Source organism: Morchella importuna (assembly GCF_003444635.1).
Source record: "Morchella importuna strain M04M26 chromosome Unknown Morimp01GS023, whole genome shotgun sequence".
Lineage (NCBI taxonomy): Eukaryota > Fungi > Ascomycota > Pezizomycetes > Pezizales > Morchellaceae > Morchella > Morchella importuna.
The window spans coordinates 50385-76871 of NW_025763420.1; the positions used below are offsets into that span (position 1 = coordinate 50385).

General features: G+C 46.9%; 4 protein-coding genes across 4 annotated transcripts; 3 read left to right on the top strand and 1 right to left on the bottom strand.

The window, feature by feature from the left end:
• Positions 1-291, top strand: LAJ45_07239 (uncharacterized protein; the record flags this gene model as incomplete). Its single annotated transcript, XM_046116797.1, has 1 exon — positions 1-291. The coding sequence occupies one exon, from the start codon at positions 1-3 to the stop codon at positions 289-291; it is 291 nt and encodes a 96-aa protein (XP_045969832.1).
• Positions 292-11689: 11398 nt separating this feature from the next.
• Positions 11690-12734, top strand: LAJ45_07240 (uncharacterized protein; the record flags this gene model as incomplete). The annotated part of the gene is made up of 2 exons (XM_046116798.1): positions 11690-12239; positions 12313-12734. The coding sequence occupies 2 exons, from the start codon at positions 11690-11692 to the stop codon at positions 12732-12734; spliced, it is 972 nt and encodes a 323-aa protein (XP_045969833.1).
• Positions 12735-14520: 1786 nt separating this feature from the next.
• LAJ45_07241 (uncharacterized protein) lies at positions 14521-15315 on the bottom strand (the record flags this gene model as incomplete). Its single annotated transcript, XM_046116799.1, has 1 exon — positions 14521-15315. One exon carries the CDS (start codon positions 15313-15315, stop codon positions 14521-14523), a length of 795 nt encoding a protein of 264 aa, XP_045969834.1.
• Positions 15316-23334: 8019 nt separating this feature from the next.
• Positions 23335-23664, top strand: LAJ45_07242 (uncharacterized protein; the record flags this gene model as incomplete). The annotated part of the gene is made up of 1 exon (XM_046116800.1): positions 23335-23664. One exon carries the CDS (start codon positions 23335-23337, stop codon positions 23662-23664), a length of 330 nt encoding a protein of 109 aa, XP_045969835.1.
• Between the last annotated feature and the right edge of the window lie 2823 nt (positions 23665-26487).

Consider the following 26487-nt stretch of genomic DNA (forward strand, 5'->3'; position numbering starts at 1 on the left):
ATGTCTAAACTCGCCGCCTTGAGGCTCAAGCGTCTCCAGTACCAACAAGAGATATATGAATATTGTAAGCAACAGGCGGAGATCCAAAACAGTCAAAGTGATGTAGCCCAGTTACTCAGGCAAGATAGTGGCCGATACAACAATGGTGCTAGAGAGGCGGAACGTGATCGTTTGAAGTTGGCGAAGAAGTATGATGACCTCGAGCGCCTGATTATAAAGATTGAGGGTAGGATACAGGAGATAGGCGATGAGATTGATTGCCTGTCGTATTGGTCGGAGGGCTTTGCTTAGTGTGGGGGTGGTAAGAAATTCGGTATTTGAAGAGCTAGTGTAGTGTCTGGCAGCGTACCCACACAGCTTATCGTGGGTGCGGACAGACATGAGATATATTATTCTAGGAATGAAGAATCATGATCAGAGAGGAAACTTAGACGTACTATTAGAATAAAATCACGATTAGAATGCTTCTTTCATTCGATATTGTATCTGGTGATATCAGTTATTGTAAGAACCTTCCAGCGGGTTTGACTCGCCTTCTTATTTCACCCTTCCTTCTTTCTCTTCAGAGAGCAACGTGATGGGGCTGTTTCCTTGTTCTTCATTATTTATATCCTCTTTAATAAGCGCTTTTTCTGGGGCAAATGCTGACAACCAGGGGTCGCTCTTCCCTCTGACTTCTCTGCCTAAGTCTCTTTGTCTCGTTTCTCTTTCTCTCCCGCTTTCACCTCTGCCCTGCTGCCCATTCCCTCACTTCTCCTTTCCTCGGCTTCTCCCTTTCTCCCTTCCTCGGCTTCTCCCTTTCTCCCGTTTCTCACTTGGCTGGCTCGTTTGGTAGCTGTTTCATACCCGGCGACCGATGGACCTCTTTCTTTATAACCACCCCAAAGCCCATCACAGAGCCCATACAATAGAAAGAAAATGATGCTGTAAGTTCTCTTCCGATTAGCTTGTTCTTGAGTGTGCGGGGGCTTACACCAGGACAGAGCTTCCACATCGGCCCTAAGTCAGTAAGTCCATTGTATCTTAGTCAACTTGTCTTCTCGCTCTATTTCTCTCAGTAATAGCGCGGATCAGGTTTTGGGGTTTAGAGTGTACGTAGGTAGTGCGATTTTGTCTGTGGGGGGGCGGGAGAGGGAGAGGGAGTTTATATCTGCGAACTCTTCATCGAAGATTTAACTCGTTGTGATCAGTCAGTGCAGACATCTATCAAGGTGCTTTGTGCTTGGAGCTTCATGTCACTTGAACGAGAAGAGATGCCACCGCAACCTGGAGGGGCGAGCCCCAAAAAAAAAGAATAGGAAGTTACGTCATGAGTTATCACTCGCACACAATAGCCACAGTATTAAAATTTACAGCGGGGTTGTTATTGTTAATTCATTTATTTTATAACTTTCAGCGGGATATAGTTTTAACCTAAAGCCTGAGTCCTACGAAGTATATATTTAAATATTATACCAAGACGCGACTCCCATACACTACCATCTTACATAAAGTGGCCTTGGACAATACATGTCGCAGGTAAATGCGGACTGTGAGGACTAAAGCCGGCCTCTAAAGAAATGAAGCCGAAATAGTTCCATATTGTAATTCTAGAAAATGTGCCAAGAACTTAATTATTCTAGACTCTTTAAAGTAACCAGCAAACTGTGCTTAGTGCACATAATCCGCCAATGAAACGAATCCCAAGGACAAAACCGGCCCCACGAAACGATTTCCATATCAACCTCAATTTCAAAACCGGCCCCACGAAACGATTTCCATATCAAACCTCAATTTCAACTCCAACCCAGCGCAAAGAACCAACTCCCAGACCCATAAGCTAAGACTGCATCCTCCTGTCTTATCGGGTCAGGACTGAGGAGTTGGAGAAGCCACCTTATCTGGCCACGTTAACCCCACCTCGTGCGGGACTGAAAATACCTCATCAAGGGATGATTGTTGTAACTAGCTGTACCGGTCTATTTTGCAGCGAGGCAGAAGCCGGAGATCTCTCCATGGGCGAGAGATATATTCCAGCCCGGACTAGGTAAGGAGCCCCATCATGCGAGAAAAACGGCTCCGGGCTGAGGAAAACAGATTTAAATCCATACATGGATTGTATATATATTTAGAAATGGTTGAGAAGATGATTGATCAAGAAAGCTCTATATTTGGTGGCGTGTACAGGATATAGATCTGATCAACTCGACTAGGAAGGTTAATACGGCGATGTCAACAATTCTCTCTAAAATTGATTGTTTATCTGCACCATATTACTTTCTATGTCCACCGTAAAATGTCTGCACGTTATCGATGTCATATAAAATCTCATAGGTTACAAAAGGACAAGACGGAAACGATTTTCTTTGTCATAATTTCAAAATCAGAGCGAACACGAAAACACAACATAAGAACGCAAGAACGCAAGAACACAAGAACGCAAGAACGCAAGAACGCACGAACACATGAGCGCAAGAGCGCAAAAGCTAAAGCTCGAGAACTCAAGAGCTCGAGAACGCAAGAACCCAAAAAGAGAAGGGAAAACTCCACCCTTAATATTGCACGCAGGTATTGGTCGAGACCAATGTAAATACATGTACGTACCTTCACACTGAAATACATGTAATTAACGGAGTGGGGATTTTCTTGTGGATGGGAGCGTACACGAATCCGAAATCGTTAAACGACACGTAGCTAGAGGCGGATTTACTTTGAAATCTATACCCTCGATATCCATATTTTTAACACCAAAATAGCTTGTCAGGACGATCAAGGAATAAGTGGACATGTTTCTCTACCAACATCTACCATGGTACGAAATGCATCAGTAAATGCATCATAAATGCATCAGTGAAAGTCGTCAGTCAATTAATCAAGCCTTGTTCCTAAAACATGTGGATAATGCATCAACTAATGCATCAACTAATGCATCCTTAATGCATCACAGTCTCGTTTTGCCAAGAGTTCGGGAAATACTTATATCAGGAAAATAGAAATGCAAACAGTGCCGGATTTCTGAATCATGCCAGTGGGTTGAAATGCATCAGTAAAGGAATCAGTAAAGACATCAGTAAAGGCATCAGTAAAAGCATCGGTAAAGAGATTAGTAAATGCATCATACCGAAAAACACTCCTGCCCCGATGCAAAACAAACGAATGTGGAGGGATTGAACCTGAATCCTTCCGATTATCTAGCTTAGACTTGGAGCTTACCACCTGTACCATTATATCTGTTCAATATATAGCACTTACTAGTATAAGCAATACGTATAAGCTGACTCAATAGGTATATGTAGCCGAACTGGAGATCCAAGAATATCTAAGTCAATAATCAGTAGAGACAAGAAATACCAAGAACAGTACTAGTACTAGTAGTATTCGCGGTCCGACGATTTTCCCTACTACACCTTTAACTACTGTCGACGATTTTACCTACACCTTTCCCTACGACTTTCCTGGGGAACATTGTCAATCAGTAGGGAAAGGTGTAGGTAAGATCGTCGACAGTATTTACTTAGTAGGGAAAGGTGTAGGTAAAATCGTCGACAGTAGGGAAAGGTGTAGGTAAAATCGTCGACAGTAGGTGAAGGTGTAGGTAAAATCGTCGACAGTAGGGAAAAGTGTAGGTAAAATCGTCGACAGTAGGTAAAGGTGTAGGTAAAATCGTCAGCAAATGTGTAGCCTGATGCATTTATTGAGGCCTCGACAAGCTTATGCATCAACTGATGCATTTGCAAGCCGCTTTCGTATGGGAAATGCATCAATTGATGCATTTCCTGCCGTGGTTGAGCCAAGGATGAACCTCGATAAGTTCACTGAGTAGACAATATCATTCTACATACAGATGTAGAACATTATAGTAATACGACTGCAAAACTCAGACAAAGCAAAGTCTTTCTATCACAAAAAAAATCTTTCCTATCACTATAGTTCATCAAATAAAACGGAAAAAAGAGGGATTTTCAATAATATTCATATTTGTCATCACTTGTCTATCAAGCATCCTATAAGACACACATTGAAAAAATCACTTTCCTCACAAGGTTTTGATACATAAAGTCGAAGGAACAAACATAATAACAGAAAGGATGTTGTGTGGTTGCGATTTCGAAATCTTTGTACTTCGTTACGGTCCAATGATGGGATACCAGATCAGTAGTCTTATTCCTCAATCAAGGATTAATGGTAGATACGATTTATATAAGCCTTAAAATATTAAATAATCGTTTCTTAAGCTACTTGTAATGATTATCTGTTCCACGCCGTTATTAAGGGTTATGATATCGTTTTACTGCGAAAACGGTTATTTAAGTCTTATCTAACCCTTATTTAACGCTTATTTTTTTTTTTACCCCAAAACAGTCCAAGTATGAACCTTCAACCTGTTTGTTTACATATCTGTTTTCAACTCCTTCGTTTGATTTGGGCGTAAGTGCCGATTAAAGTCTCGGGCTCAGAAGCTCTGGCTGGACCTAGGGCGTAGTGGGTGGACCATGAATTATCACTCGATTGTATCTGTCTTGGCACGTGGAAGTGGTTGAGCCACATACGCTCGATCGATGGCGCACTAGGCTCGTATATGCATCCCGAGCTTTCTCTCCCAAGATTTAAATAACGTAGCTACAAAGGATAGAACTTCTTGTGTTTTCCTTCACAGTATCCCCGACCCCCTATTAGTAACCGCAGCTTCGTACTTCAATTATTTTCAAGAATGGAATACATATGGGCACCGGAGAAATCGTTCTGTGTGCAGTAACGCAACGAACCCTCGCCAGCCCACTGCCGCGCTTTGTAGGCTCCAATTGATGGGACAAATGCCAAAATATCAATTCAAGTTTCTCTGAGCTTTAGGAAAATCTGTCGGTTGTGCGTTCTTTTCGGAATGAGGCTTTGGTTGTGTGGATCGCGGCCGGTTCTACTAAATCGATACCCATACACGTGCACTTCCTTCAACGACAACAACCATTTGGTGAGTGCCTGTTTATATATGCGGTTATATAGCATTGATTAGGGTTTAGAGAGATAAGTTGTAAAAAAAAAAAATTGATAAAAGTTAATTTAACTCCCACCAAGGCGGGGACTTGAACCTCCTGCCTGATGTAACGGGTTGGGTAGTAAGTGCTGAAAGCCATTAGGCCACGCACACCCGCTGAAAGGACATGTCTGTTGTGGTATTTCAGGGGATTATCTCCGGCGTGTTCTGACTAATCTACGACGTACTAATCCTTATGTCATGTTCTCATTCTAAGAATAACCTCCTCGTCAAAGCCGAGCAGCTTCACGAATTGGTTCAACAAGGACCAGCTCTACGTAGCTCACTGATAGGCTATTCATTGAGCAAGGTATACAGACATAATGGAGCTGAATCCAAAAAAAATATAAAAGAAAAAAAAAAAATGACAAAAGTTAATGTAACTCCCACCAAGCGGGGGATTGAACGACCAGCGTCGTCCAGAGCCCACCTGCCCGGTGTAACGGTTTGGATAGTTGCGCTGTGTCCTATACCACTAGGCCACGCGCCGCCGCTGAAAGGACGTGTCTGTTGTGGTTTTTGTGGACACGTTTTGGGAGCGTTTCTGACTAATACGTGGCTATTTTCGTGGGCAATGATCAGAGTGCCGTCATTTCTAAGAATAGCACAACACCCCCCCCCTTTCCAAACAGAGTTGTGGCATTCGCAACAAGCGAAGAAGTAAGAAGTCGTTTGAGCAATAACACAGACAAGAAATGATATCTGTGTATCTGACTAAAAACATAGATCTTCCAGCAATACAGGGAACGAGGCAATATGCAATACGACATTTCAAATTCAAAATTATAAAAAATGTCCAAAAAGATACCTGAGCGTGGGTTTGAACCTTTAGCCATAGCACGCCCGCAGTATGACGGGTATGGGCAATTCGTTGCGTCCAGGTGTTCACAACTAGGCCACACACACCGTTGGGCAGGCGTGTCTGTTGTGGGTATTGAGGGGCGCGCTTTGGGGGCGTCTCTGACTAATACGTGGCTCTTTTTGTGGTAGTAATGGTGCCATCATATCTCAAAATAGACACCTCTTCGGTTTTTGGCAGAGCGTTGGGGAATTGGTCGTACAGGGCGTGCATGGGTGGGGAATTGTGTCTTTTGGCCATTGAGTACATCATTTGTAGTGTCCCTGCGCGTGTTTCTAATGTACGGGGTGATCGGATGTAGATTGAAATTCAATTTGAATAAACCCGTTCAAATATTGTTATATTGTTGAGTACTGGCTCTAATAACACTTGAGTACTCGTCTCCCCATCTGACTCTATTCGAAGAGCAGCACGCGCACAAGTATCGCAAATAAGTACATAGTATAGAGCGGTGTGGTAAGGCACTCCCAAAGCTCAGATTTCTCTTCAATTATAATATTAAGTATGTATACTACAGGGCTTCACATCCTCCGATAAGATCCTGTGCCTCCCAACCCGGAGGCCTGAAAGTGCAACGTATTCTTATCTGGGCCGATTTTCACAACTTTTATAATGAGATTTAGGATACATATGAATATATTGCCTCTTCATCCCTTTCCCCCTCCCTGCCATGGGTGTTTGGCGGCGCTGGCGAAGGAAGGACAAGTTAAAGATGTAGTAAGGATTTTACTCGTGCGATTCAACGGGGCACCCAAAAAACACCGCCTGCTATTCAGCTACTCATGGTTGCATGTTATTTTTCGAATAATGCCTTGTTGTTCCCTATGTGCAGAGCGCACGGTGAGCTTGACACAGATCGTATCTTAGCTATAAAATTGGATGCGCGGATTTCACTAAGTGGCGGTGGGGGGGGGGGGGGCGTAGTTGGACTGCTGTATATAAGCCTTGACGATTTGATGCAAGACATGTAATTCCCTTGTTGATCATGCATTTCGTAGGGCAATATGTAGGCGCTGTATTTCCATACCCCACCAGATACAGAGCAAGACAGCCACTGTAAGACCTCCATAATCATCTCCCCTCTTTCACATTGAAGACTGCGAGTATTAGAACGTCCAGAAGGAGACGTATCTACTCATCTCGCCAGCCATGAGGTCTTGCTGTCGGGAGGTCTCCGGTCAAGTCATCTCCAACTGAACCTGCTACTCTTCTTCATCACGGGCGAGAGCTGTGCCCACTTTACCGCGCACTGACTGCCATCACCACCACGTCTCATCGCCAGTCTCCCCGAGATTTCCCGGCGATTGGTGTTACCGCATCCCCGCGGGCGGGCCGGGGACAAAAGACGGTGGCGGCGATCATGAGGTGGGTGCGGAGGAACTGGCTAATGAATAAGTACGTGTAATCGGTGTGGGCGTGTGTCTGGGCATCGTCGCTGGAAAGGCTTGTAGACGCGTAGCAAATGTCTGGTAGCGATCGGGGCCTAAACTGCGAGTGTTCCGTCGAATCTGCCCCAACACCTGAAAATCTTTTTGACAGCGGTGCATATCGTGTGCTTGTGTGCGCGGAGTTACGTGTTGGGGATTTCGTCTGTGCGTTCGGGCTCACGCGAGGTGTTGTTTGTCGAACGAGTGATAACCCATGAGTGTCAACTACGGAAAGAACAAACACCACTTGATGATTTGGCGGCGCATTGATGTCCTTTCAACAGTCACAACTGTTTTATCAGTACTCCATGGGTAGTACGTGATTGGAATAAACCATTTTCCCTATTCGTTTAACCAGATAAAAGTCCATCTCTACATACATAACATGTATTCTCGCCATATCCACCTCTCCCAGCTTCAGAGCAGCTATTCTCTTTGATTAAGTTGTAACTAAATGCGCCCCGACATTTGTGCGTGGTTAACTGCTTGCGGGGTTGTTGATGCTAGGCTGGTGCTCTGGGCGCCTCGTATTTTCGTAGCCTCTAGCTCTGATTTCGTTAGACTTGCGCATGCTATTGGCTATTATCCCATTTTTGCCTCAGAGTTATGGGCTTTTCGGGGTTGATCTATCGGAGGAGGGTTGATATCGAAAACGGTTGGGGTGGTAGAGATGGCAGGGGGATGGAAGGTGTGAGTTTGAGCGAGCGCATGGAAATTATCTGCGTCATAGTGTATCACTCGCTCCGGCTTGGCACGTGACTTCCCGAAAGCACGGTTTTTTCCTGGATCCGACACACCTCAAGATTGCTAACTAGCAAGAATACTCGGGCGAGAAGCATTCTCTACTCCTACGTGTAACTCATACTCACCTCTGTACCCATAGCCATTCCCCCAGCACGAAAAAATCCCGAGTGACAAAAGACTTACGTGATCAGTATCATCCCTCAAGAGCGTCGCTACCATGTCGGGCTTTCTGTCACTGCTTCCACCCCAGGTTGAACCGGTGGTGTCATGCAACGTAGTAGAGGCTGTTACCCTCGACCACGCCACGGTGTTGTGAAGGGGGCTTGGGTGGTATAGGAACTACTAGACCTTTTGCCTGATTGATAAGATTGATAAGGGACTTCACCCATCACGAAGGAGTCTGGTCCATGAGCAACTCGAACTGACTTCAGAATCGAACTGTACATTCTCTCTGGGACCTAGTCTTGACTCTATCCTTTTGAGAGCTTAAGTTACGGTGAAAATGGGTGCACGAAAAAAAAAAAAAAAAAAAGCTGATTAGGTATTACTTCGCCCTGAGGCCAATCCGTTAGTACCTTCCTCCATCATTTGTTAAAGCTACCTCGATCTCATCTCTCCTGTAGATAAGCCCCCCCGCTGCTCGTCGCTGTTATACAAGTATTCACACAGTTATCTCACCTACTTCTCACATGAGAGTTACCTTCCTTCGGAAGTCATGCGCAACCGCTTCCTTGTCGATGACAGCCATACCCTTCTACTGCAGAAGGATCCTTACTTTTATGGATGGATGGTCGACCGCTGGAAGGGCGGTATGCACTCTTGTAGTGGATCTTGACTCATAACCCGATAGACCAATACCCCGGAGCTAGTTGCGGGATGGGGGTTTGGTTCTTACTAAGTTGGAGAGATGGTGATATTGGGGATGGTGCGGGTTACAGAGATGGGGACGGCGAGATGGTAGGGTGGACTGCATGTTGATAGAAACGTGGACAGGAGTAAAGGTTGCCATCACAACTCATCACTCGACGAGGCTTGGCACATGTGGTGGCGCAACCCAGCTAGCATGGTCCGCACAACACCACCGCCGACCGAGCTAACCATTGCATGATGATATTGTAGCTCTCAGAGGGCATCCAGCTACATAGACTTGTAGTGCCTGCGTCCAGACCATAAATATTTCTATGGGGAGGTGGAGTACTTGTGTTTCTTTTCTTTTTTTTCTCTCTCCTTTCTTTTCGAGCAGCACCGAAGAGGACTACAACCAGACCACACCAGCACACTCCACAATCATAGCTACAGGAGTCACGGAACACCCGGCGCATACACGGACTACACTCCAGTACAAGTAGAAACAGCTATTCCCCGCGCAACTCCAACTACACCACCTGAGGCTTAACAGAGGGAGGCTATACCCATAGGAAGGTGAGGTGCACCGAGGGAAAACACTGACGCATAGCTAGCAAGGCTTACGCCCTAGAAACAGCACCTCTTGATCCGCGGGCTGTTGGATCAGGGGGGCACATTTTGCCGCCCCTTGGTTTCCGGTTGGTGGTAGTGTCTGGAGTCAGTTTCCGGTAATATGGGCTTGAAAACGAGGGTTCGCTGTTGTTCACGGGGGCGTGTTCATGGTGGTTGGTTAGCTGTAGCTCTTGGAGCACTCTGACACTCTGGCGCTCTCGGGGTCTTTAGTGGTGGTTGTGCTTGGGGGAGCTCGATCGATGGGTGTCGGGTGTGGGGGAGGAGTGCGAGGTTGGGGAAACAGCAGTGTAGAGAACGGGGAAAGGGGCTTACAGTCTCCGAATTAAAGAGCCAACAACACGCACATTCGTACCCGGTGAGACGAGGGCTCATTCTGCTACTTGCGCCCGTAGATTTAAGGGGATCTAACAGCACTTGCAAGTGCAAGAAAAGATGGGCTATAGGTACTAAAGTAAGGCTTGCTTACTGTACTTCCTCTAACTCTTATTTCTGGCTCTTGGCCATTGAGGGTTCTGATGATGGGAGCTATATCAGGATGTAGTTCCGCAGTGAGAGAGTACGTGTGCTGTTTGTGGTTATATTTAAGTGTTTCGTGGGCTTGTCTGTATCCGAGGTTATATCTTCTTTGACAAGTATTCCAAAACCGTCCTACGTCTCCCCCCGTGTATTTGCTTCTAGCTCTACTGCTATCCTGGTATTTGAGGGCTATATGCAGCCTGTCCTTATACCTACATGTAGCTACTGGAAGCGCTCGTCTCCCACATCTCCACCAAAGTATTGTCGTTAATTTCTGAGCAATGGGCGAGCTGGAGAGCTCCACGTGCGGGTCTACTCCCATGCTAGTCACCCAACACCCATAGCCACTACATCATGAACTGCGCACGCAGTCTCAAAGTCCTAGCTATATTTCCTTTTGTCCCAACAGACACCCCCCCGAGGGTAACCGGAAAAGGATTTATACGGATGAATAAGCCCGCGGAGACATCTGAAGCCCTGGATTCCTGTAGCAGTTAGCTGGTTGGCTATTCTAGTCAGTCAGTCAGTCAGTCGAGTCGATCGGTATAAATAGACTCCTCGTAATATGGCCCTTGACACACGGATCGATGGAGAGAGACCCATGGTACAAGCTTTCTGCAGGTGGGCGTACGTAACCCCCCATCCCCCTTCCTCCCTCTAGTGTTGCTCTTCAAGCTTTCCCAGAGCTGCAGGATGAGAGAGGGGCCCGGGGGGGGGGGGGGGTATGTGCTCGATTGGTGTGTTATGTGTTGACGATGCGTTGAAAGCTGAGCGGGACAGGGGATATCCTGGTGGCTATCTTTGTGTGTAGCATGTTTGTGAGCTGTACTTTTGTGTTCTTCTCCCTCATGTACCTAGAATTGAGAGCATCGAGGGAGGGATCCGTAATATGTCTCTCTACCTTGGAGGTATGAATTATTCCAAATGCCACCCCCCCGGCCCCTAGATTCAACCACCACCGCAATTGAACCCCAGCAAGTGAAGAAGGGACGCACCACCGCACGTACTTGCACACCCTTGTCGTCCTATGTTATTCGGATCTGCGCACACACAAGCTTTTCTCATTCTGAAGCGAGACAACGCGCGGCTGCTCTCCGAATCTCGGCACATGCCGCGGGCAAACGGCAGTCGTCGTCGAGCAGCAACAGCAGCAGCAAAGGAGGCAGGGGGTCTCGTGTGTGTTTGAGGGGGGGGGGGGCCGCGTACTACGGTGGCCACAGACAGAGATGGCGAATGGAGATGGAGGAGTGAGAGAGAGTGAGAGAAAGTGCCCGCATGCTGTGGCGTCGGGCAGTAGTAGTACCTAGGCTTTATTTGGAAGCGGGAATGTCGCCGCCGTGGCTTAGCACCATGTTTCTGGGATGAGATCTACACTGCATGCAGGGAGATTTGTGTCAGTCAGCCCTACAACACAGCAAAACTAGTGGCCCAACCCCCCTGAGGGCCAAGCCCGGGGATCGAATCCCAGGGCGAGGGCGAGGGAGCTGTACTATCAACAACACAGTCTAAGACTACAAAAGAGCACACACATAAAGACCCACCTCCCTCCTCCTCTTCCTCCTCCTCCTCCTCCTCCTCTGAAACCCTCCCCCCCCCCCCCCCCCCCCCCCAAATAAATACCTCACAGTGCCAAACAGGTGCACCACATTCAACATGGCGCCCCGAACCCAGACCGCACCCGCAAGCACCTACCTCCCCCGCCTGCTCCTCGTCTACGCCGCCGACTGGGCCCTCATCATCGCCACCATCGCCTTCGCCGGCTCCATGTCCTTCTGGGCCACCCCCTCCGCCCGCCCCTTCTCCCTCGCCGACCCCAGCATCGCCTACCCCTACCAGACCCACGCCAAGATCTCCACCCCCCTTCTCGTCGTCCTCGCGGGCCTCATCCCCGCGATCGCCTGCGTCGCCGTCCCGCTGCTGCTCTCGCCCTCGGCCGCCACGGCGAAGCGCAGGATCTACGCGGCCAACAAGGCCCTGCTGGGCCTGCTGCTGAGCATTGCCATGGCCATGCTGCTGACGGACGCGCTCAAGAACCTGATGGGGAAGCCGCGGCCGGATATGATTTCGCGGTGTGCGCCGGCCGAGGAGTTTTTGGCGGCGGCGCAGACGGGGTGGGGGTTGGTGAGCTGGGAGGTGTGTGGGAATTTGGGGAGTAAGCAGCTGGCGGACGGGTTTAGGAGCTTTCCGAGTGGGCATGCTAGTAGTATTTTTTCCCCTTTTCTTTCTTCTGTGGTGTCTGTGGGGAGCTGGTTACTGACGGTGTGATGTTTTGATAGTGAGTTTCGCTGGCCTGACATACACATCCCTCTTCCTCGCCTCCTTCATCTTCAGCATGCAGATGCCCTTCGCGCGCACCATCACGGCCTTCTCCTCCTCCACCGGGAGCGCCTCATCCGCCGCGCCATCAGCGCACCCGAAAGTGCCGCAGATGCTGAGTTTTGCGGTTGTGGCGACGCCGATGCTGCTGGCGACATATGTGGCGTCGACGCGGTGGAGCGACTACCGCCACCACGGGTTCGACGTGCTGTTTGGCAGCTTTGAGGGGATCGTGTGTGCGCTCGTGGGGTGGGGGTGGTATGGTGTTTTCTCGTGCCGCAGGGAGGGGGCTGCGGAGAGGGAGAGTGCGGAGGAGGTGGAGATGATGACGGGTGGGTTTGGGACGAAGGGGGGGCAGGGGGGCGCGGATAGGTATGTGTAGGAGGTGTAGGTGTAGGTGGATGAGAGGGGATGGAGGGGAGGGTGTTTTGGATGCATATGTAGGGTTGGTGTTTGGTGCGCTCTCTTTGCATTTGTTTTAGCGCTTTTTTTTTCGTATTTTTAAGGGTGTGGTTTTAGCTACAGTAGCTAGGGGGTTAATTTGCGTGTGGGTGGGTTATTTTATGGGCTTCTACTCTAGATCTTGCATATGTAACTTTTAAAAACGTTCATTAGCTATATGTATATAGTGCATATAGGTGAATATTATTAATACCCCCAGGAGGTCATAGTTCTTCTCCGTACAGTGCTGTTATAAATATCGAACCCTACATATGTGCAGCTTATACTAGCTTTTGAAACCTTTGGTCCCTCGAAAGTGTCCGTAAGCTAGAAACTTACACTCACACTCGCACCTGTGCTTAGTACCCTTCACCTACCCAGCCACCAAACCCACCAAACTGCCTCTCCTACCTGAGTCTCCTGCAACACAAGTATGTACATACATAATAACCAAAAGCTACCGGCCAGCCTGCCATGTATACACGCCCTCATACACGCCGCACCACCGTGCACAAAAACCTCTCTATTACCCACAAGTAGCCACCCAACCAGCATGCAATCTATAGCTAGTTAAAACCATACCGACACAGCACCCCCCTCCCTCCCCTCCAGTCCTGCCCGCGGCCCGCCACACTGGCCCGATTCCGAATGCCAATGCCAAGACGAGTGATGCGCCATGACTACAACTGCCCACAACCACAACCTAGCTTTGGGCCAGCATGATATGCAATGCATCGCGACACGCGGTGGGTCAATGACGTGATGTGGTCATGTCACGTACTGTGCGTATCCCTTAATACATCTAGATGCCCGAGCATGGCCGGTACTCATGTGCCGGCCACGGGGTTGGGGGAAAATGTATTTACATAGGGCGAGTCAGATTAGCTTAAATTGTCATTTGACTATATAATCCTCATGATCACCTCACATAATAATGTAGCAGTTAGATGTAAGGGATACCCAGCGACGGAGAACGCGGGATAGACAGGTTTTCCTATACCTTTTTTCTCCCGTTCTTGCTGTTGGTTGGTGGTTGTGTGTAGATACATCGAACAAGTTAAATACATGTAGCTGGGTTGTCAATTATCATCCCAATCTGTAAGGCGAGTGATATTTCATGACCAATAGCGACCTGTCCCTTAATTGTTGTGCCCCCTACCTTGGTTCCTCTCTTTCCCACCACCACCCACCATTTTGTGCGAAATTCTATCTCGACCACTCTATACCAATGCATCCGTCGTATTCCACCTCGGAATTTCGGCGCTCAATTGAGTTTTGCATGTCCTCGATCTCCTGCTACAACCACATATGATCAATACCACGATAGAAAACCATTGACTCGAGCTTCGGACTTAAACTCGGTCCGTTTCACCATTCGTCAGCATTTCCCAGTGCGCCGCTCGTCCCGTCCATATGCAGTGGAGGAGGAATCTACACAGGTAAAAGAAAAAGAAAAAAAAACTTCTTTTTTGTCCAGGGCGGTTCTTACTAAAAACACAACAAGGCCAAAATTTACATAATGATCACCTCAATAGACACCCCCATTGTAGCAAGGAAATAAAGACCAAACTATCGAGCTTAAATCGTGTAAAATCAATTTCTTATAGTATGTGATACAAGCGTCCGGACTGCCAATTTCATGAGAATGCCCCCTTTGACTAGTTCCAACCCCTAAGGTGACTTCAGCAGAGTCGACCCTGTGAAACGGGAGAGACACGGCCGGACGCCTATCCCATGTATCCTGTGATCTCGATACCATTGACAGTCTCTCTTGTTGCCGGCTCATTATTGATAGTACGCATGGCGGGGCCAGGGACGACAGCAGCGGCAGCGACACCACGAGCGGCAGGCACTGAACGAGCGGCAAGAACGACAGGTGCAGCAGTAAAACCACCAGCGGCAGGCACCAAGCGGGCAGTGGAGGCTACAGGCGCAATCTCTCTTGTTACCAGCCCATTGTTGGTAATACGCATGACGAGACTAGGGACGACAGGTGCGGCAGGCACTGAACGAGCGGCAAGAATGACAGATGCAGCAGTAAAACCACCGGCAGCAGGCACCGAACGAGCAGTAGAGACGACAGTGGTGGCGGCGGGCCCTCCAAAACAACGGCGCTTGGTCGCAGCGACAGACCAGTCTCCATCGCTCTCCTCGATCCGGCGCTTGGATGCGCGAGGAGCGGAAATAGCTGGCTTGCTCTCCTCGGTCTGGCGCTTGGGTGCGAGAGGAGCGGGCATGTCTGCTTTGATTCGCCCCTGATTTCTCTGCTGCCTCCACCTCTGCTTCCGTCTCGCATTCTTTGAGAGCCCCTTCTCTGATCTCGGCCCTTTCGGCGCTGCGGTAGGCTGTGTTGGTGCTGCGGTCGGCGGCACTGTGCTCAACAGTGGGTTCGGGGCCGGTGGACTTGCATTGATCATGATAGCGGCTTTCATTGACATCTGGAAACCTGCTGGAAAGCCGGACTGGTGGCCAGCCTTGTAGCCCTCGAGGAAGGCGGCTTGGTTGGTGTCTTGGGCGGACATCGTAGAGGATGGATTTGGGGGGTGGGTTGGATTGGTCATTGGCAGCGGGTTGGGCTGGGAGTTGGGTTGATACATGTGTATGTATACTTGACTGCGGTAGCTGGTTTCTTTCTGTGGAGAGGGCGGGTTTCATTTTCTTCTTTTTTCTTTCTACGCTGCAGTTTGGACTTTATCACGTGACGCTCCGCGAGACCGAGTGATACCTCATGACTAGCTCTTCCTTTTTTTTTTTTTTTTTTTTTTTTTTTTTTATATCATATAAATTGTTTCTAGGTACAATTACTGCATGCAGTCATAGACTATGGCATAAAGACCCATCCCCAATGCCAGGCCCCCCGTTATAGTAACTATGGTATGCTACCAACCACACTCCTCTTACAAGGTTGATGACTAAGGAACCCCCCACCTGAGAAAGAAGGAAAAAAGTTCCGGATAACACAAAAGAACAGAGTAACCAAAGAGAACATGCATCTTGCAACCCCAACTGTAATGACTATGGTCTGCCATCAACCGCACATCCTCTTCAAAGGCAGACGGTAAGGGTGAGTAGCTGAACGCCTCGTGAGTGCATAGAGGGCGGGTCCGTCAATGAAGAGGGAACCTAGGAGTGTGGTGCTGGTGGTCTTTGAGAGGTGACCTTCGAGCTCGATATCCCTGAAAGGAACTCTGTATGAAAGAGTCCCTAGTATGGGGTGGGCCTCATCAGTGAAGAGGAGACCCTGAGGATGAGGTTGATGGCGGCTCTCTGGGCGGCCATGCGAAATGTCACTCCTTTTTATTTGACCCGAATCATGGGAGGAAAAGGATCGGTGCAATTAATCTTTGGTGGAAGCCAAAGAAAAGTCTTTATTAGAGAGGAAACCCCGCTCTCGTCAAGTCTTGGCGGTGTTGACGAGGCGTTGTCAGAGGATGAGAGGGATGATGACTAGCTCTTCCACCGTCGAAGTTTATATGTAGGAAATCGAATCTAGGGCAGAGGTTGGCTAGTGGTTTAATCGGAGTGATATGAGCATGGTATTTAGAGAGATAGGGGGCTGGCTCCCCGGTGAAGTTTCATGCTTGTAATTGCCTGTACTGATAGATACTCCTTTCTCGAAAACGTTGATGCCTAAGGCAATAAATCGGAGGTATATACCTGCATCAAAAAGTCTTATTCTGTCGGCATCAATAAATGGTATTTTTATCAGACGATTAGATGAGAGCTTAAGAGCAGCGCTGCCTGTCTCTTGCAGTTGATATTGCGGGTGGTTCTTGGCAGCTGGGGAGCCTTTCTCGTGCCGCATGTGATGAATGAGCTGGGCCTTGCATCAACACCAACGCCCCAGAAAAGCGTCTTCACAGTTCTCCAAAGTTCGTCCATCACTACACGGATTGACAACGCCGTCCACTAACAACCGCGCCATCACGGAGATCGCCACGCCGTATGGAGAGAATCCTCAACCATCAGATCATGCCTAATGTATGGATGCCCACAAGCTATGTTTAGGGCACAGATCACCGGCCCCCAAGTGAATCCACCACCCAGCTAGCTAGTCGTCGGTTTCTGCTAATGGGCGGAGCTTGTAATAGCTGTTATACGTTTGATGGGCTTTGGATTCATCTATATCTCAAAGAGCCAGGAATCAGGATCCATGATGATCCGGGGGGACTGGAACTTACTGGATCTGCCCACGCACATACTTAGTACTAAAAAAAGCTACTTTCCACGTAATTGAATAGCAGGGCCACAAAGACAAGTTGTGGAAGTCGTGGGGAGGGGGTGCAGGAGCTGCCAGGCAAAAAATATTTCTAATACGGTGGTACGATGAATATGAATCGAATAGGTCCTCGCATCATATCGAGCTCATGAACTAATTGGCGGATAATATGATTGAGCGACCTATCGATGATTTGCCGCTGGTACTTTCGACTATTACACACCTTGTTAACCATGGACAGCCTCTCGATTGGGATAATGAGTTTTTTTTTTTTCTCTAGACGCGGAGATGATTGAGAGCAGTGTAAAAACACGGCTTCGTTTATGGATACACCTGTGGCCCATCCTGTCGTGTGCCTTCGACGAAAACATCCCTGGAGCTCATAAGCTCTCGATAGATCCATCTCAGTGGAGGTTTCTGGTCGTTGGAGTCTTCAGAGATGCCATCACCGGGAAGTCTCACAAAAATAAATTGGGAAAGGCATCGACCGACCGGACTCCCGATCAATGACGGGGAGGAAGGCACCAAATATTGAAAGCACGCGCGTGGGGCGGATGAATAATTGCAGATTCAGTTGGAACCAAGTGTTGTTGTTTACTTCACGGCAAGCGTCAATGGTTCCGACCCTTTGGAAACGCCAGATTTCACTTAAACACGACCTGGTTCATACATGGGGTCTGCGAGCTACAAAAAGGAAAGGGATCATATTTCTGTGAGTTGTCACAAGGGGATATGTGTCCAACCATGCTAGTTTAAAGTGTTCCCCGTAAAAAATGGGTGATTTTGAAGGAACGATTATGGAGGGAGGTGGGCTATAAATAGGAAAGTACATTTACACCGGAGAAGTTACTCGTGTGGATTCACAATATGGGTTCGATACCTTATAATTGTTTGATTTACACGAGAAACTACTACATGTTGCAATGGTTACTAGTAATGTCTACTTTATAAAGAGACTGTGACTAATGAATAACAGGCAGCAGGTGTTTACAGCATAGATGCGAATTTTACATACCGGCCGTCACCAGCTTCACGAACTAAGCAAACCAATCTCTTCCACCGTTTGCAATAACAAGAGATATACGGGCGCCTATAGATACTAGGAATACTGCCCATGATACCAGTAGAGCTCCCGAGGAAAAAAATATAAAAAAGAAGCAAAAGTTAATTTAACTCCCACCAAGCGGGGGATTGAACGACCAGCGTCGTTCAGAGCCCACCTGCCCGGTGTAACGGTTTGGGTAGTTGTGCTGTGTACCACTAGGCCACGCACCGCCGCTGAAAGGACGTGTCTATTGTGGTTCTTGGGGACACGTTCTGAGAGCGTTTCTGACTAATCAGTGGAAGTACTATGTACTAATAATAGCGTCACGATGCAATTATGAGGAATGAAGCGGTAAAGCAGCCCGCGTGGACGGTGGAAAAGTGCCTAGGAGGTATATTATGCATGAGGGAAAGCTACATATGGTGATGCTCGATAGTATGATCGTGAGAACGGGCGTCCTTCTGTTCCTTGTGTTCTTGCCTCGAAGACATGCATGCTCTCGGAAGTAGTAAACAAATATAATGGCCTAAAAGGACAAAAAGCCCCAAACCTGTCTGCCCTTCTCTTGAGAACCCCCAATGACGATTTTTGGCTACAATTTGCACTTAATGTGCCGCATTCAGATGAGGTCAGGAATGGATGAGAGATGCGAAATACCGCTTTTTGCTCTCTCGGACCGCGGAGGCTTTTTATCACCCTCGAGGGTACAAGTATGCGTACGCAAACACAGATATGAGGCATCTCGAGCGCACCCTCAAATCTTGCCTCAAGTGTCCGCGTGGACTGCACTGGCTTATGATCACTCGATTTTAGAAAGGGCTACATTTTCGAGAGGTTGTTACTAATAATGGACGAGGAGGAGCAGGCACGACTATGCGAATTTTGTATACTGGTCGTTCATGAACCAGGCTTCAAAATCAAAACAAAACAACCATTTTTATCTGTTGCGACAACAAGAGAGATCCGGGTTCCTATAGATACGAAGGCCGAAATCATTAGGCCACGCATACCCGCTGGGGGGGCACATCTGAGATTGGTTTTGAGTGTATTATTTTTATGTTGGTTTCTAACAAATACATGTCTGCTCGTCTGTTGTGGCTGGCAATGACCACATTATTGTCATACCCAGTATGAGGGGTGTGGATAAACCAAGCCGTATAAACAGTAGGAATTGAGTTCCTACATGTAGTTGAAGCTAATAATCGACTTTTCGAAGCCTTTACACCCTTCATTAAGTAGATCTGGATAAAAAGTCAGGGCGAGTTTATAGAGGCCACGTTGATACTAGTGCACAGCAACAAATTCAACCCTGCTACATGAAATAGCAATACGTAAATTGCGATAGCAACGTCTGGAACCATAATTTACAGGAGAGCAGCGTACTACTAAAGTAAATATTCGCTGTGTTGTGCTAAAGAGAGGCCTGTTTTGGGCATGTTGACTAATGGTCGTTACTGCACAGAACGCGAATATTCTATACCGATCATATAAGCAGTACAAATAAGAAGTATCTTGAACAAACTTTGGTTATTCGCACAAATAAACAAGCTAAGTATTCGATTGCCTAGATACATGTATGGAACTAACTCCTCCTCCAAAAGAGCTCAACATAATTTTTACAAAAAAGAAGCAAAAGTTTTTTGAAACTCCCACCGGGCGGGGATTTGAACCTCCTGACCGGTGTAACAGGTTGGGTAGTAAGTGCTGAGACCATTAGGCCACGCACACCTGCTGAAAGGACATGTCCGCACTTAGTTTTAAGTGGGTTATTTATTTTTGGTGGTTTCTGACTAAGCTGTGACTGTACACATTGGGGGGCGAAAAAGGGCAACGTGTTCTGTGTTGGAAACGATGCCCAAAGGGACCGAAGGCCTCTCACCGGTTGGCGGTAGACGTTTTACCGCAAGTAGATCGGTTTTCCTGTGTTCCATTCACATGCAGTAATGTTTTCTAGACGTGTACCTGAATGAATTAATAAGAATTCGGTCTCATTTAGTACGCTTTTTCTGGTATACTTGTGTGGCAGTTTACTCGAGTCTGTGTAAAAGCCACATGTAACCTCTAGTACATGTAGCTGGATAAAAACACGTTCCATACTTGTCAGCGACGCTCAAAGTAAATACTATAAAGGAAACAACCTGTTTGCTAAATGCATTATCTTTCAACACGTGTACAGATTAATTCTCAAACAAACACCCAAAAACATCCCTCAAACTGCGTCGAGAAACAGAATCACTCACACGTGCCCTGTCTCTCCATTCCTGGGGCGCCATATTCCGAAGTGTATTGATGATATATCATTACTTGGTTGGCTTATTTGCAAACGCGCACCCCCACTTACAGCCGAGGTCGCGTCTCGAGTCACCAAGACATCAACAAAGATATCATTTCGCGAGATAATGAGTTATTCCAGAAACTCCCTCTTTTGTTTTTCACTACAACCTTTTCAGATCAGTTTACTAGCACCCTTGTCAAAGCGTTGCATGCAATTAATGAATTAAACAAAAAAAAAAAAAAAAAACCCCTGTCAAAGCCAAACTAACCGAGTGATAGCCCATGATCTACCAGCCACCGAGTATGGGCCTTCTCTCATATTACCGTTATTAGTCCGCGAGAAACTATAAACCAGCATTACATTACAGCTTCGAGCTGAGAATTTCTGTATGCGGTCGTTCTGCGATTTCCCTTATCCTGAGGGGGCAGCCGGTTCGACCCTGAATTCTCGGGACGGGCCAAGACGAGTGATGTTCCATGATTACACATGCGCGTAACATGCACCTCACCTAACCTCAACATACATAAGTAATACAAGGAATCAACCACGCCGAGAGATGTTACGATATTTCTACTACTCTCAAATCAAAGAACCATGACATAGCACTCTTCCACCTGTCCTACAATATGAAAACCTCGAAAACGGCGGAAAATTTATCCTCCTACTCAGGCCAATCGCAATCAGAACCAGCTATCGACATCGGCCTGTCGCGCTTTTAATTTTGCTTCCACTCAGTCTTCTGCTATTCATCACTGGTAGTAATCCCTCCCTCTTTTTCGATCTCTGACCCATCTCTGGGCGCGGTATAGGGTGCACTAAGATGAGAATTTAGTCTAGATGCTATCATTCGTTTGGGGGACGGCGGGGGAGATAATTGAGCGGTGGATATTCGGAGCGGGGGTCTAGTGTGCGGGTGCGATGGGCGCCGTGTTCTGTGTATCGTTTTCGCATAATGACTTAGACTAGACTGGGTGCGTGTCTTTTTGTGTTCTGATGATAATCGAAGGTGATATGTGGGTAACATACAAAGAGTAAGGACAACCCGAGGAGCAAATACAGGTAGGAATACTTCCCTGTAGACCTTTGTGGCAGTTTTCGCCAGGAATGATAAGCAATGTAGTGGAGGGGGTCTCTCTTTTCTGTGCCCAGACTGCTTCTCCTCTGGGAGCACATAGGCATCTACCGCCTCAGGTACTAATGGTGTAAGATGAATAAATCCTGCGGTTATGATAAAACCCCGGAATTCTTTGAAGAGCATAGTTTTCCTCGGACACATAGCTCTTTTCCAACACTACAAGTCCCGGCAAGTAGTACTCATCCCGCAGCTTAGTCATGGCCGTCAGAATAGCCTGTATCGTTGCCGACAGGATTGGCGGTGGTATCCATATAGCACAGCACATATAACTCACCTGATTAACAGAACCACCAAGGAAATGGTTTCCGTCACGGCGAAGCGGCAAGTTGGGCGCGTTAGCAGCCGAGGTAGGGCTTTTTGAATTCTGTTGCTACTCATCCTCTTTCTAGCCTTTTTGTGATGGCGTAGGTATATTTGAGATAGGTCCTCTATTCGAAACTAGTACATATCCTGGAATATATATAGTTAAAACATCCGGTATTCGCTCTTGTGACTGTTGCTTCTTTTTTAGTTTGTGGGATTTTGTTTCTGGAGCTCAGGTTGTATGAACGTCCCAAGAAGAGCGGTCAGTTTCACCAAATATTCCGACTGGAAAGTGTGTTTCGTATCGTCTATACTAATACAGTTGATATTTTATTTATTTTATGCTTGTGGGGTATGTGATCGATCGATTGCGGGGTTGTTAACAAGGTTGTAAGTCTCTCTCCCAGACTGCACCTGTTGTCGCACCCTGAATCTTCATATAGGCTACAAGATCCATTCTACTTGCACTTTCTCACTATACACCACCCAGTCTCGCGTCAATAATTTCGAAATAACACCCTGTAACATTAGGGGTCTCGATTCTTTAACGCATCTGCAACCTCTCCGTGGTGCTTACTATGGTGCCTACTTGCCTATCCTCAAACCCAGTGCTTTAATGGTTACATGGTCTTAGCACGTTTTTGCGACTTTTTGATCAACAAAAGCCTATACATAATCATCGCCTCTTGATTCATTTCATCGTTATTCCGATCATACACATCTTTCAACACCACTAAAAAACCCTTTTGATTCGTTTTGGTGGGGTGCTGGCCACAAAGCTGTTCTGGTTACGCATGCAAACACATGATAAAAACAGATTTCACAACCTAAGGGGGAATCATCAACCCCAATCGACCCCTCGTCCTCCACTAGACCTTGGGGCCCTCGCTATAAAACTACAACTACCTCATTGTATAACTCAAGACTCACTTTGATAAAACCTACGACCTTTTCTTCAAGATGCAATCGGCGCTGCAACCTGTTAAGGAGGCGATCCCTTATGACTAATTACAGGAGGGCGGTTACGTCTACAAAGTCTCCTTCTTTATACCACGCAATGAACAAAAAACCCTCCCAGCCCTACAAACCGCCTGCGAATGGCTCAAGCTGCCTTTTAAGTCCTGCGACGGCACGATTACACTAAGAAATAAAGTACTTGATTACATGAGCAAATTGGAAGACATTCCTCATCAACTCTATAAAGCCGAGTGTTTAGCGGGATGGTGGTATATATATCCCAGCCAGCGCTGCAGTGGATGGAGTAAGAATAGCTGGCTATGTGAAACTTCAACCAGAGGATCAACTCATCTGGTATATGAAAAGATCGGGAGGGGTCTTCAGCAGTGTCAGGGCTAAAAAAATACCGGACTTACAAGATCCGGATCCAACAAGCGATAATATGGATGAAGACGAAGAAACTCAGATCGGGCCAACACAAAATCCAACATAATTCAGTCAACTCTCTACGCAACTACTGGGAACTTAGTGTGGAGGGGAGAATAGCCTTATTCAAAACACAAATCCTTCAGGTGATGGCCCGATAAATATAAATAGAGCGGAATTAATGAACCTTCAAAACCTTATCTTGGAACCCTTAGAGGGTATAGCAGAAGAAAGATCAGCAACGAAGACCTTTATTGCCGATATACAGAATGAACGAAGATTGACTGATGCGAGTTACTCAAAAATCATTGACGAGTATAAGTTCACAATCTCTACACTTCATGCGCAGCATGCGAGGATCAGGGAGGCGTATCAGTCCACGCTCTCTGCACTTCAATCGCAGCAGGTGATCATGAATGAGTGTATGTCCGTGCTCTCTACACTTCAATCACAGGATGCGAGGATCAAGATACTTGAGGAGGAGGGGATCCTCCGAGAATACTTCCAGTAGGTATTACAGATATCAGACTGGCGGAACGGTCAACCAAGAGCTTCATGCAAGTTTCTTTCCGTTTTCATGTGTAGTCCTGAGCTGGGAACTTTCATTTCTTCTTCATGATCTCTTCTCTCTGCCATGGTTTCTTGCTTGAAAACAACTTTATTTCCTTTTCCTCAACATTCCCTACTTCATGGTATCTTAGAATCTCGAGATTTATTTTCTTTTCCTCTCGAGCCCCTTGTCTGTCATTTTCCTTGTCTCGTTAATTGCCTTGTTTCATTCAAGTGTACCAGATCGAACTTTCCTTATGTTACTCTCTTTTTGTCACTTTTCGCTTTTGAGTGCCTTCTTTAAAAACTGCCTTATTTTCTTGGATAGAATGAATTAGTTTGGGGCGAGTCGAATGTTCGATATACCAAGTACAAACAAGTTTACTACCCAATCGGTTACATCTTTTGGTTCCCTTTTATTTTTCTGTTTTAGGTGTAGAATTAAACTCTATAATATATCACCAGTTTGGCCTGGTAGATAGCTTATTATAAGTGAAATACGGTGGTGTTCCTTGTTAAATCAATTCGTAGAGGTAGTCACCTTCGAGAGGGGGCTAGTGTTAGAATGACTTACGATAGAACTTGAAGAACACGTAGCAAGATCATGAGAACTGGTAAGTCAGAAACTGCCAGGAATGGCCCCCCTCAAAGCGAGTCCAGAAATGTCCTCAGCGAGTTGCGTGATCAAATGGTTAAATTGATGAAGCTGTTCGTGTCCGACGGAGAGGCTTTTCTTAGAAACAGAACGTGACAAGAGGATTAGTACGTCATATAATCATTACTAACCGTAGATTATATTAGTCAGAACAACGAAAAAGGACCAAGCCAAAAGCGAGTGCAGACATGTCCTTTCAGCAGGTGTGCGTGGCCTAATGGTCTCAGCACTTACTACCAAACCTGTTACACCGGTCAGGAGGTTCAAATCCCCGCCCGGTGGGAGTTTAAAAAAACTTTTGCTTCAGTTTTATAATTTTCTCCAAATAATCTTATGTAGATGAGAAGGAGAACTCCATGTGTCTATTGGTACTCAAATCACTTGGTGTCGCGACACGGGAGAGATAGTTCTTCCTTTTGATCCTTGAAGCTCGTGGGGGGGGGGGGGTGGTATGGAGAGTACGCCTGGGTGCGCTGTCACCATGGTATCTTTGTTTAGAAACTATTTGTCATAACAAACTTAAAATAGACCCTCTGGCAGTGAAGGATTAATGGTGTATCCAGTTCGCGAGGAAGGATTTGGAAGCGAGGGATAAAGGGAGCGAGTGCAACAGCGTCATATTCTATCATTACATTTGTGGAACCGTAAACTCTTTTCAATTGAGGATAAAGTAGGTGCTTGTGATTCCTCAATGACATTTGAAAATATTCCGAAGTGTGGAAATCAACGTTGTAAGATATAGTTCAAGTGTTGGAATAACCATCTGTATAATACCGAAGCTCCACTCCGGCTGCAAAGGAGTGGGTGACGCCCCGAGTTTCATCGTTTGAGAAGATGTGTGGCTACATATGCGTATGTATGCCCATTGAAACTGTATATATCAGCGGTTTCAAGATCTTACACCCGCTTCTTCTCGTTGGTGGGTGTCAGCGTGAGTAGTTACCCCCATAACCGTGATATATCCAGATAGTGTCAGGATATAGCTTGCTGTGAAGTTCGAGCACAGGCACGAGCCTGCTCACACGCCCCGTTTTCAATGGGTGCGGTCATCGTCGTATACGGAGCTGTTGCGTATCCAGAGGTAGCGTGTTCTCTTCAATTGGAGACCTCCTACTTGCATGGGTACAGGGTACTGCCCCCACCGTCTACCAGGGGATATAATCCCCATCCTTGCCGCACCAATATGCACATCTTCTCAGACGTTTTTCGACGATAAACTGGCATGGCGAGAGCGTGAAAAGCATGGCAGTGTGGTTGTGACTCTCTTTCGGTGACAGGTATAAAGGAACACCAGGCGAGGTTGATAGAAAGAGGCTAGATGTCATCATGTCGACAAGCACCCTCCCAGGGAGGGGTATAGATGTGGTAGAAAAGCAGATGGAGATGTCCTTAGCCGGTATAGTAGGGTGGAAAGTTGAAAGAGAAGACTACGATTTGATGAAACTGAAGGCATAAGGGTGTGAGTGGTGTAGGAAAGAAATTTAGGTTTCAGCAACAATGGAAACTACCACCTGTAAGGCGGTCTATGCACTGTCGTCTAATGTCTTCGTGTCGCCCAACAATTTAGTGAGGCACACTTTCTGGGCGGGGGCCGAGGCTCTTCCCTCCCTTCTCTCGTCCTTTTTCGCCTTACCATTCTTGTTTACACCCCTCTAAAAAGGTTTATCTAGCTTCCCCGCGCAGCAAAACCAAATATGTAACCCCGTCACAAATGCTATGCCTAATACTGGTATTATGGTGAAAAGCTAATTATGATGCCGCCACAATGGTTTCTGCGGGATAGTTTCCCGCCATGTAGTGGAGACACGTGGCATGTAAGCCAACCCGTGGGAGTAGTTATAGCTGCCTTTGGGCGTATAGGGGGTCTTTTTCTCGGTTTCATTAGATAAAAACGGCTTGAGCCAGGCAAATATCTAATAGTTCGGATGACCTAATTGCAACGCGGATAGCCATAATATCTATTAGCTTATTAAGATAGAGCTCACAGCTTCAGATCTTAATTGATTTCTCTGCTTAAAAGCTGGCTCTATTACTAGAATTTCAAGTGTATGTTGTCGAATAAACGCCGAAAGATCTCGGAGACCAGCACATTTTGTGTTCGAGGGAGTTGCAGTACAAGTAGATTAAGTA